We start from the raw sequence: 12,782 nt of genomic DNA on the forward strand, positions 1-12,782 counted from the left end.
TTAGCATTTATTTTGAGAGAACTAGAATATAAAAGCAGGGATGTAATGTTGAGTCTTTAGAAAGCACTGGTGAAACATCCCTTGAGTATAGAGTAGTTTTGGAACCTTTCTCGAAGAAAGGAGGTGCTGATGTTGGAGATGGTTCAAAGGAAGTTCACGAAAATGATTCCCGGATTGAAAAGCTTATCATATCAGGAGTGTTTGATGGCTCTGGGCCTCTACTCACTGGAATTCAGAAGAATGAGGGGTGACTTAATTGAAATCTATCAAATGGTGAAAGGCCTCGATAGAGTGGATGTGGAAAGGATGTTTCTTATCATGGAGGAGTTTCAGACCTGATGACACAGCCTCATAATAGAGGGACTGGGAGACCTCAGTCAGTCTGGATCGGGAGCAGCATCTCCAACACCATCACACTGAACACGGGGGCTCCCCAGGGTTTCGTGCTCAGTCCACTGCTATTCACTCTGCTGACCCACGACTGTGCTGCAACACACAGCTTGAACCATATCATCAAGTTCGCCGATGACACGACTGTGGTGGGTTTCATCAGCAAGAACGACGAGTCAGCTTACAGAGAGGAGGTGCAGCAGCTAACGGACTGGTGCAGAGCCAACAACCTGTCTCTTAATGTGAACAAAACAAAAGAGATGGTTGTTGACTTCAGGAGGGCACAGAGCGACCACTCCCCGCTGAACATCAACAGCTCTTCGGTAGAGATCGTAAACAGCACCAAATTTGTTGGTGTTCACCTGGCGGAGAATCTCACCTGGTCCCTCAACACCAGCTCCATAGCAAAGAAAGCCCAGCAGTTTCTTCCCCCATGCTATCAAACTCCTCAATACCCGAAGCCTGGACTGACACCTTGCCCTACTGTCCTGTTTATTATTTATTGTAATGCCTGCACTGTTTTTGTGCACTTGATGCAGTCCAGTGTAGGTCTGTAGTCTAGTGTTGCTTTCTGTGTTTTTTTTATTACTTAGTTCAGTCTAGTTCTTTGTACTGTGTCATTTAACACTATGGTCCTGAAAAACGTCGTCTCATTTTTACTATGCACTGAACCAGCAGTTTTGGTCGAAATGACAACAAAAGTTGACTTGACTTGACTTGAATGTCCTTTTAAATGGAGGTGAGGAATTTCTTTAGCCAGAGAGTGGTGAATCTGTGGAATTTGTTTTCACAAGTGGCTCTGGAGGCCAAGTCACTGGGTATATTTAAGGCAGAGGTTGATAGATTCTTGAATAGTCAGGGTATGAAGGGACACGGGGAGGAAACATGAGATTGGGGCTGAGAGAGAAAATGGATCTACTACAATGAAATGGCAGAGCAGACTTGATCCTGTATCTCATGGTGTTCTGATTCAAATTCTCTTGTAGTTCCTAACTTATTTCATTTTCACTCCAGGCCATTTCTGGGATCTCCAAGCCTCAATTCTTGAAACCACAGTGAGCAAAACAGTTTTGAATTGTCTTGCTGCTTATTTCTCATCAACTATCAGTGACAAAAATCACTGCTTTTTGAACACAAACGTGCTCAACAGATGCTATTTAAAAACTATTCACTCTAAATACAGTGTATTGTCTAACAGACACACAAGTGCTTGCAGCTGATGTTAGTTAGAAACTGTTTGGTCTGTCCCAATTAAGTGGCTCAGTGTCCTAAATTAACCAAAGGAATCCCAGATATTTTCTTGCTTAGGTTTTGCTCGTTAAGAGTTACCCAAATAAGGTGTCTGGCCTGATGAACTGGAATCCACTGTATGTAACAGCAAGAGAAGAGCTACTGTTTGCTGCCTAATGCAGAAGAGCTGCATGATGAAATGGCATAGCAGACTTGATGGGCCAAATAGCCCCATTCTGCTCCTATGGTCGAATGAGGAAATAACTGGCAGTCACCATTACAGGACTTGCACAGTGTCTGAGTGCAATTGGGTTGCATCAGCATGCAAGGCTGTTCTTATGGCTGTCTTGAGTTGCTCTTAGTATGAATGTGTATCTACCTCTGATGCTACCTACTGTTTGGACAGAAACTAGCAGGAATCCCATATTTTAAACCCTTTATTAAGGGAGTGCTGAAAACATTTACTTGGCCTAAGCTGGATGTCTGAATAAACTTCTTAATACAGTCAGTTTGTCACTGTTTAATGTGCTGGCCCGTTGGGGTACAGTAGTGTAGACTTACACTAGCAGGGTTATTGTGTTTAAGTTTGATGGCTGTGGCATTCGCCTTTCTCATTGGTTGCCTGAACAAGGTTAAACGGAGCAGGTAATTGTGTACATTTGATTGTTGAAGGGGCTGTTCATGTGTGTGGGTGATGTAGATTCTCTGCATCACACACCATTGAAGTGCTTCCTTTACTTTGTTGTAATCGCCCACAAAGGGGCTGGTGTGGCCTAGATAGGATCCTTTGCTTTTTGGCGGTAATTGGCAAATTTACATTTAGAATATTTTCGGGCAGTAATGTTGCTTTGTTCTATTTTAAATGCTATGGCCAATACCAATGCCATTCAAACTATCATACAGAACTTGCTTTTAATGATCAGAGCACTCAGTCATCTCTACAGTCACTGTGTGTTTGCTGAGTTCTGAGTCTCGTACAATTCCCAGGTCTGCTTCGTGTTCACTGCTCAGTTCCTATTGCAATTAGCACATCGCCAGAGGAGCTGATTGTACACATCCCTTAGAATAGATCCTAGTCCTCCTCTGCCTGTCTCCCTCAGCTGCCCCCAAAGTGACCCCTGTTCTTTGTATAAATTGAATTGAGATAGTTGCATCTGGTGGGTTGCAGGTTCCCTTTATACACTGTCAAACAGTCGAGCTGCATCTGTTATACCTCTAGTTTTGCTTGTATGGGGATGGCGGTGGGTGTAGAAAACAGACTGGATATACAAGAAAACCAGTAATGAGTTCCTTGAGTAATTACTTCCTTTCCTTTGCACTCTGTTTAACTTGATCCCTGCAGTGCAGATCCTAGGCCTTGTGAGAAGCTAGGTCATTTTCCATGTTGCCTGTTTTAATGTGTATTATAAGGTTTACTCAGAACCTTGGTACCATTTGCTCTGTTTAAAAGGTGTGTTGCTGAAATGCTGCTGGTATATTGTAGAACAAGTCTCAGTGTTGGTCTTGTATTGATGAGGTAACTTAAACCAAATTCCCATCTTTCTTCGTTGAATGTAGTAACTGGCAGTTTTTGATGAGAGGAACCAAATTATTAATTCCCTTCCCTGTTATTGGAACTAATAGTATAGTGGTGCATTGGTTTAGATGGTAGATTTCCATGAGTTGTTATAAGACTTACTCAAGTGACACTGAAAAGTCTCACTTTCAAGGACTCTACAACTCATGTTCTCAGTTTTTTTTATTTACATAGTTTGATATTTATCGGTCTTTATATTTTTAAATAAATTTTATTATATTTCATTTTCTTGCAGGAATTTACATCTCTAGGTAGTATGTGGTAAAATATATTGAATGTGCTTTGATAAATTTAGTCATAGTCATAGAACACTACAGCACAGAAACAGACCCTTCGGCCTATCTAGTCTGTGCTGAACTATTAATCTGTGTTGTTCCATTCACCTGCACCTGGACCATAGCCCTCTATACTTCTCCTATCCATGTACCTTTCCAAGTATTTCTTAAATGTTGACATCAAACCTACATTCATCTCTTCTACTGGCAGCTCGTTCCACCGTCTCACTGCCCTCTGAGTGAAGAAGTTCCCCCTCATGTTCTCCTTAAACATTTCATCTTTCACCCTTAACTCATGATTTCTAGTTTAGTGGGAAAAGCCAGCCTGCATTTACCCTATCTATATGTTGTTTAGCGCTAGCAAATCTCTCCTCATTTTGTACGCTGTAGGGAATAAAGCCCTAATCTATTCAACCTTTCCTTTTAACTTGTGTCCTCAAGTTTTGGCAGCATCCTTGTAAAATTTCTCTGAAACTCTTTCAATCATATTGACATCTTCCCTGTAGGTAGGTGACCAGAACTCCATATTAGACGTCACCAATGTCTTGTACAACTTCAGCATAACATCCCAACTTGTGTGCTCAATACCTTGATTTATGAAGGCCAATGTGTCAAAAGCTTTCTTTGCACCCCTATCTACCTGTGATGCAACTTTCAAGAAAATATAGATCTACGTTCCCAGAGCCCTCTGTTCTACTGCACTCTTCAGTGTCCTACCGCTCACTGTGCAAGTGCTAGTCTGGTTTGTCCTCCCACTTGTTTGCATTAAATTCCATCTGCCATTTTTCAGCCTATTTTTCCAGCTGGTCCATATCCCACTGCCGGCTTTGATGGTCTTCCTGACTGTTGAGTATATACTCAATCTTGGTGTCATCCACAAATATGCTGATTCACTTACCGCATTATCATCCAGATCGTAGACGTAGGTGACCCAACACTGATCCCTGTGGCACACCACTAGTCACAGACCTCCAGTAAGAGGGGCCACCGTCTACTACCATCCTCTGGCTTCTTCCACTATGCCAATATCTAACCCACTTTACTACCAAATGACGGCACCTTCTTGACCAACTTCCCATGTGGGACCTTGTCAAATGCCTTGCTGTAGTTATGTAGACAACATCCATTGCCTTGCCTTCATTAACATTCCTGGTAACTTTGACTTCCTGAAGCTGTAAACCATGGACCCATAAACACAACTTAATGATGGAATTTAAGATTTTCTGGAAAGCATAATGATCCTGAGTGTTAACTAGGAGAAAGTTGCTTCTGTCACATGGCTACAGTAATTGAGACTAAAAACTGTGTGGTGTGTGTTTTTGCCTGTTCACTGTGGGTTAAGATTGGTGTGTGGTTTCGTTCCTTCAGCAGCTAGTTGAAGAAGAAGGGGAGGAAGATGAGGATGAGTTTGATGTGACTGTTACAGTTACTGAGCCGGAGAAAGTGGGTAAGTCTGATCTTCAAAGGCGGCTCTATGCCCAAGGGCCAAGTGATTTACTTCTGATTAATCTATTGCTTAGAAACATTGAGTATAGTTCAGGTAACAATCTGCTGGAGGAAGTGGGTCCAGCACTGTCTGTGAGAAGACAGGAATTGCTATGCTTTGGGTCAAAACTTCCTGAAATGTTGATAATTCTTCCCCCCCGCCCCAAAAGCAAAGCATCACACAGAACCTGCTCCACTAGCTGAGTCCCTCCAGCAGGTTATCTTCCTTCAGATTCCAGCATCTTGTCTCTGGAATATATTTCTGTTGTCTAGGGCACTGCGTGTTTGGCTGCTGTACTAATGGTTCCTATACATTACTTGTAAATTTTTAAAGAATGTAATTGGAATTGTGGTTATCTGTCGAGTCCAGTGATGACAGGAAACCTGTGCAGGAGAGTTTTTAAAGTGGAAAAGCCGTTACACTAGGACTGTTCCACTCTCTCGACCTTGCAAGTCCGAGTCCAGTGGTATGAGTGGTTGTCACAACGGGGGCTTTCTTGATTGCAGTGGATGACCATGTCTTGTCATGCCCTCCACTCTCCACAAAACGTTGCAGAGCTGTCTTCCTGGCCGTTGGATCAACCCAGTAAGCTGGAGCTGACTTTGCATGCTAGGACAGGCGTGTCACAATTTCATGGGCATATGAGACCCTCCAGCTACCCTCATCTGGTTTAGCCCAGTGGTGTACTGGTGTGTGGTGCTGTCATATGCAAACATCTACTTGGAGCCACAGGTGTAATGAGTGAACCTCCCCAGGATAGACATGACAAGCCCCTTCACTGGACACCCCAAATGTAGTATCTGTCTTTATAAATTTACTCTCTCACGTACTGGCGGCATTTGACTTTGAGAGATGCATGTGGTGATGGAGCAGATGCACCGAGCAGAGTTATAGTGCCTTTGTGGTAGAGGGTGAGTCTGCTTGTTCCGACAAAGCCTGGAGTCTGGGCAATTTCCAAAAATTAGGGAAGCTGTAGGTAGTTATTTCCGGGCTGCACTGTTGGTGAATAACTCCGCATAGAGTCAGAGCCTGCACTTCACCTTTCTCAGCACGAGGAGCAAGTGAGCTTGGCATAGAGGAGCAAGATGATAAAAGAAATATTTAGTGAAAATCAAAGCTGCTATTGTGATATATCCTGGTCTAGATATGGACTTATTCATACTGATAAAGGGATCACTTTAGTGTGCAAAGGATTAAAAGATATGCTGCATACGTTCATGTTTGCTTTTAGAGAGGCAAAAGAAGCTGAAGATATGTATATCATTATTTCAGTTTTCTCAGTCACCAGCTTTATCTGTTTTGTAATGTAGGCAAACAGGTAAATTGAAGAGTCCTTGAAGGGGGATGGAAGTGGTAGCTTAACAAAGGCAGCAACTGCCTTGATGTTAAAATCTGGGGAGCTGTAGTAATGTGTTAGTGTGTGTTTGTAAGTGCCATGTGTACCAGTCCATTATTAAAGAAATCACCAAAGAAGTAATTGCAAGTTTGAAGTTTGCAAGAGCACTTCACTGAGTTGACAACCTGGCATTTTGAAGATTTACACCATCACCAACCTCATCAACTCTGGAGAACTCCCATCTACTGCCACCAAACTTACAGTTCCCTTGCCCCACACTGTGATTTCTACCTCCTAGCAAAGATCCACAAATCTGACTGTCTGTGTAGGCCCACTGTTTCTACCTTCTCCTGCCCCACTAAACTAGTGTCTGCATACCTTGACTCCATTTTGTCTCCCTTGGTTCGATTCCTTTCTTCTTAGGATTTGTGACACTTCATCTCTTCAATCACTTCAAATTCCCTGGCCCTGATCACCTCATTTTTATATGATCATCTAACTGCTAGGCACTCTGTTCCCCATCAAGAAGGCCCTAAAGATCTCTTTCTGGATAACAGACCTAATCAGTTCCCTTTCACAAACATCCTTCTCTGTTTGGTGGAACTGGTCCTCCCCCCTCAAGTTTCTGTTTTGGCTCTTCCCACTTTCAGGTCCAAGGTGTAACCATAGATACCCACATGGACCCAGCTATGCCTGCTTTTTGTCAGCTATGTGGAATAGTCTTTGTTCTAAGCCTATATTGGTAATGCTCCCCAATTCTTTTTGTGCTACATTGGTGCTACTTCATACACCCATGCTGAGCTTGTTAATTTCATCAACTTTGCCCTCCTCTTCCACCCTGCCCTTAAATTTATTTGGTCCATTTCTGATGCCTCTTCCCCTTTTCTCAATCTCCGACTCCATCCATCTCCAGGGCTGTGTGCTCAGTCCACTGCTGTTCACTGTGCTGACCCACGACTGTGCTGCAACACACAGCTTGAACCATATCATCAAGTTCGCCGATGACCTGACCGTGGTGGGTCTCATCAGCAAGAACGACGAGTTAGCTTACAGAGAGGAGGTGCAGCGGCTAATGGACTGGTGCAGAGCCAACAACCTGTCTCTTAATGTGAACAAAACAAAAGAGATGGTTGTTGACTTCTGGAGGTCACGGAGCAACCACTCTCTGCTGAACATCGACGGCTCCTCGGTAGCGATCATTAAGAGCACCAAATTTGTTGGTGTTTGCCTGGCGGAGAATCTCACCTGGTCCCTCAACACCAGCTCCATAGCAAAGAAAGCCCAGCGGCATCTCTACTTCCTGCAAAGGCTGAGAAAAGTCCATCTCCCACCCCCCGTCCTCACCACATTCTACAGAGGTTGTATTGAGAGCATCCTGAGCAGCTGCATCACTGCCTGGTTCGGAAATTGCACTATCACAGATCGCAAGACCCTGCAACGGATAGTGAGGTCAGCTGAGAAGATCATCAGGGTCTCTTTTCCGGCCATTACAGACATTTACACCACACGCTGCATCCGCAAAGCAGAAGGACCCCACGCACCTATCATACAAACTCTCCTCCCTCCTGCCATATGGGAAATGGCACCGAAGCATTCAGTCTCTCCCAACTATGTAACAGTTTCTTCACCCAAGCCATCAGACTCCTCAATACCCAGAGTCTGGACTGACACCAACTTACTGCCCTCTACTGTGCCTGTTGTCTTGTACATTATTTATTGTAATGCCTGCACTGTTTTGTGCACTTTATGCAGCCCTGAGTAGGTCTGTAGTCTAGTGTAGTTTTTGTGTTGTTTTACGTAGTTTAGTGTAGTTTTTGTATTGTTTCATGTAGCACCATGGTCCTGAAAAACGTTATCTCGTTTTTACTGTGTACTGTACCAGCAGTTATGGTCAAAATGACAATAAAAAGTGACGATCTTGATCTCTGAAGGGACAGAGGTTGAGAAAGGGAAGAAACTATTTATTAATCTTTTCTAAACCTACTGACTCCCACAACTATCTTGACTATACCACTTCCCTCCCTGTCACTTGTAAAAATGCTTTTCCCTGTTTTCAGTTCCTATGTCTCTGCTGCATCTGGTCCAAAGATGAGGCTTTCCATTCTAAAATATCTAAGGAGTTTTCCTTCAAAGAATGGGATTTCCCTTCCACCATCATTGATGCTGCCCTCACCCTCCTCTCCTCCATGTTCCACACATCTGCTCTTGCCAGACCATCATGGCACCGTAATAGGGATAGAGTTCCCCTGTCCTTGCCTATCACACTATGAGCACATCGTTCTCTATAACTTCCACTATTTACAATGGGATCCTACGTATTTCCCTCCCGCTCCACACTCTGCTTTACGCTTAAGATTTCTCCGTGGTCACTTATTTCAGTTAGACTTCTCATTTTGACAGGTTGGTCTATGGCTGCCTCTATTACTATGATGAGGCCACACTTGGGTTGAGGGAACAATACCTTTTATTCCATCTGGGTAGCCTCCAACCTAATGGCATGAACATTGATTTCTCTAATTCTGGTAATTTCTCTTCTTCCCACCTCCCCCAACCCCCCTCTCTTTTTCCATTTCCCATTCTCTTTCCCCTTCTCACCTGCCCATCACCTACCTCTGGTTCCCCTCCTCCTTGCCTTTCCTCTCTCTATCAGATTCCTCCTTCAGCCCTTTACCTCAGCTTCTTATTTCATCCTAACCACCCTCCTTCCCTTCCCCCATCACCTTATTCTGGCTTCTGCCTGCCTTCTTCCTTTCTAGTCCTGATAAAGAGTCTGGGCCTGAAATGTTGACTGTTTATTCATTTCCATAGATGCTGCCTGACCTGCTGCGTTCCTCCGGCATTCTGTGTGTGCACCCTGTACTTCTTACTGGCTTTGCCTTTTAAAATGTGAAATTCAAGGCTCATGGCTCAAGTCCCAGACTAGATCCCTGTCTGGTTATTGTGAAAGAATGAGAGCAGATGAGGCAAAACACTGAGTCTTAGTGTTCCTGTTCTGTAGCTGACGGAATTGCACATGTTCTCCTGAGTAAGCAGTGTTTGTCTGTGTGTATGGACAGTGGCTCCAGTGCTGACATGCATGAAATTGCCCTCTCGTGTCATATGCACACTTACTTGGAGCACTGCTACAAGAAAACAGCATCCAGCATCAAGGAACTATACCAGCCAGGCCATGCTCTCTTCTTGCTACTACCATCAGGCAGAAAGTACAGGTGCCTACCACGTTCGGGAATTACCCTTCAACCATCAGACTCCTAAACCATCATGAAGAACTTCACTCACCTCAACACTGAACAGATTCTACAAACTACAGACTCACTTTCAAGAACTTAACAGCACAGTATTATTTATTTTATTTGCACATTGGCTGTTTGTAAGTCTTTGTTATTTATAGTTTTTCATAAACTTTATTGTATTTTACTATACTGAAAAATATTATTTTTACATTTCAAACAGATTTCAAGGTAGTATATGGTAACATGTATGTACTGTGATAACTTTCACTTTGAACCACTGCTCTTGCTGAAACTAGAATGAACACATTATACAGCAGCAATGTACTGGAATATTTATTTCAATTTTTCCTCAGGTGATGGCATGGCCGCCTACATGGCTTACAAAGTGTCCACGCTGGTATGTATCAGTGCACTGGCTGGTGTCTCTTACAGTCGGGCACACTGTTCTAAATGGCATGGCAATGCCCTTTCATATGTTGTAACAATGACAGTTGTGCTCATTGATTAGACGGTATGCTTTATTGCTTATTTTGTGATATGCTACAAAAGCACAATGCTAGCTTGGAAAAGTGCTGGGCATACAGGAAATTGCAGTCACAGTGCTTTAGATTCTTATAGCACTGCACAGCTTGAGTGCTAGTCATAGAATGTTATAGCATAGCAATAGGCCCTGTGGCTCTTCTAGTCTATGCTGAACTATTCATCTGCCTAGTCCTGTCGACCTGTACAAAGTCCATACCCCTCCCATCCATGTACTTATCTAAACTTCCTTTAAATACTGAAATTGAACCCGCATCCACCATCTCTGCTGGCAGCTCGTTTCACACACTCACCATCTTTGGGTGAAGAAGTTCTCCCTCATGTTCCCCTTAAACTTTTTATCTTTCACTCTTATTTCATGACCTCTAGTCTCACCCAATCTCAGTGGAAAAAGACTGCTTGCATTTACCCTGTTTATACCCGTCAAATTTTGTATACCTCTATCAAATCTCTGTGTTCTCTTACATTCTAGGGAATAAAATCCTAACCTATCAACCTAAAATTCATGTTCTCTAGTCCTGGCAACATCCTTGTAAATTTTCTCTCCACTCTTTCAATCTTTCCAGTAGGTAGGTAACTAAACTGCACACGATATTCCAAATTAGGACTCCTCAATATCTCATACAACTTCAACATAACATCCCAGCTACTGTACTCAATACTTTGATTTTCAAAGGCCAATGTGCCAAAAACTTCCTTTATGACCTTATCTACCTGTAACGCCACTTTCAATGAATTACGGATCTTACTCCCAGATCCCTCTGTTCTGTTACGCTCCTCAGTGCCCTACTGCTCGTCTGGTTCGGCCTCCGAAAGTGAAACATCTTGCAATCATCTGCATTAAATTCCATCAGCCTTTTGTCAGCCCATTTTTCCAGCTAGCCCATATCCTGCTGCAAACTTTAGTCTTCCTCACTGTCCACTACACCCCCAGTCTTGGTGTCATCTGCAATTTTGCTGATCCAGTTTACCATATTATCATCCAGATCATTGATATAAATGACAAACAACAATAGACCCAGCACTAATCTTAGAGCCTTTCTTAAAAAAAATGGAAAGACGTTAGCTATCCTCCAATACTCTGGCACCTCATTTGTAGTTAAGGATGTTTTAAATATCTTTGCTAGGGCGGCTGCAAGTTGTGCTAGTGTCCCACAGGGTCCAAGGGAACACCTTGTTAGGCTGTGGGGATTGATCCATCCTAATTTGCATCAAGTCAGCAAACACCACCTCTTGTAATCTGTATACCATCTCTCAAATAAATACAGATGCAAAAAAAAAATTTCATTTAAGATAGCCCCCATTTGGACTTCATGCATAGATGACCACCTTGATCTTCTGGGGGAACAATTTTGTCCCTTGCTATCCTTTTGCTCATAGTATCTGTAGAGACCCTTGGGATTCTCCTTCACCTTGTCTGCTAGAACAGCCTATCAATTTCTTAAGTGTTCTCTTGCATTTCTTATACTCGAGTACCTCAGTTGCTCCTCCCTGCCTATGCCTGCTATTCACCTCTTTCTTTTAAAAGAAAAACAGGGCCTTAATATCTCTCAAACCAAGATTCCCTAAACCTTTTATTATTGCCATTTATTTTGACAGGAACATACAAACTTTGTACTCTCAAAATTTCACTTGAAGGCCTCCCAATTGCCAAGTACACGTTTGCTAGAAAACATCCTGTCCCATTCCACACTTGCCACGTCCCTTCTGATGCCATCAAAATTGGCCTTTTTCCAATTTCGAATCTCAACTTGAAGACCAGACCTACCTTTTCCCATAATTACTTTTACTTTTTCCCATAATTATTGTGATCACTAGATGTAAAGTGTTCCCCTACACAAAGTTTTGGCACCTGCCTTGTTTCATTCCATAACAGAAGACCTAGTATTACTCTCCCTCTAGTTGGGACTCCTATGTACTGGTTAAGGAAGCTTTCCTGGACAAGTTTAATACACATTATCCCATCCAGCCCTTTTACATTGAGAGTCCCATCAATATGTGGAAAGTTAAGATCACCTGCTATAACAACCTTCTGTTTCTTGCAACAGTTTGTGATCTCTCTCTACAGATTTGATCCTCTAAATCCCATGGACTATTGGGTGTTCTATAATAGAATCCCATTAATGTGGCCATTCCTTTCTTATTCTTCAGTTCCACCCATAAAGCCTCACGAGATGAGCTCTCCAGACTGTACTGTCTGAATAATGCCAGTCCTCACCCTTTAGTCCTTCCAGCTCTCTCACACTTCAATGGAACTGTGGAATGTTGGGCTTCCAGTCTTGCCTCTTCTGTAAGCAGGTCCCACTAATGGCTACAGTGCCTTAATTCCACATGCTGATCCATACCCAAGACTGCCTGCCTTTCCTACAATACTCCTTACATTGAAATATACACAATTAAGAACATTAGTCTCACCATGCTCACCTTTTCAATTCCTGACTTTGTATTGTAGGGTTAACATCTTTCCCTACAATGGGACTGGTTCTCTCACCAGGCTATCAGATTGATCAATGCACAGTGATCTGATTGCATATCTGACTGTTCATACATGTATACAAAACAATTATGTATACAATCTTAGTGTTTGAGCAATATCCACTCACATTTCTCTTCCTTATTACATAGTGAAAGAGGTGCAACATAAAGAATTTTACTCCCTCGTTGTGAGATGGGTGTAAGAAATAAAATTATAATTCTAACCACTCCACCGTCTGCT

The 12,782-nt window shown here is 42.8% G+C and overlaps 1 protein-coding gene across 3 annotated transcripts in view; it reads left to right on the forward strand.

Annotated features, from left to right (window-relative positions):
- Positions 1-12,782, forward strand: part of LOC140714037 (sorting nexin-1-like) — a 73,399-nt gene that overhangs the window by 24,892 nt on the left and 35,725 nt on the right. For 2 of the 3 annotated variants that reach the window (XM_073024698.1, XM_073024701.1), the window contains exons 4-5: positions 4,840-4,918; positions 9,880-9,923. In XM_073024698.1, the coding sequence (XP_072880799.1) occupies positions 4,840-4,918; positions 9,880-9,923 (123 nt within the window). The remainder of the gene's footprint in view (positions 1-4,839; positions 4,919-9,879; positions 9,924-12,782) is intronic. The other variant, XM_073024700.1, reaches the window with a different exon arrangement.

The sequence above is a fragment of the Hemitrygon akajei genome, chromosome 21 (genome assembly GCF_048418815.1).
Source record: "Hemitrygon akajei chromosome 21, sHemAka1.3, whole genome shotgun sequence".
Classification (NCBI taxonomy): Eukaryota; Metazoa; Chordata; class Chondrichthyes; order Myliobatiformes; family Dasyatidae; genus Hemitrygon; species Hemitrygon akajei.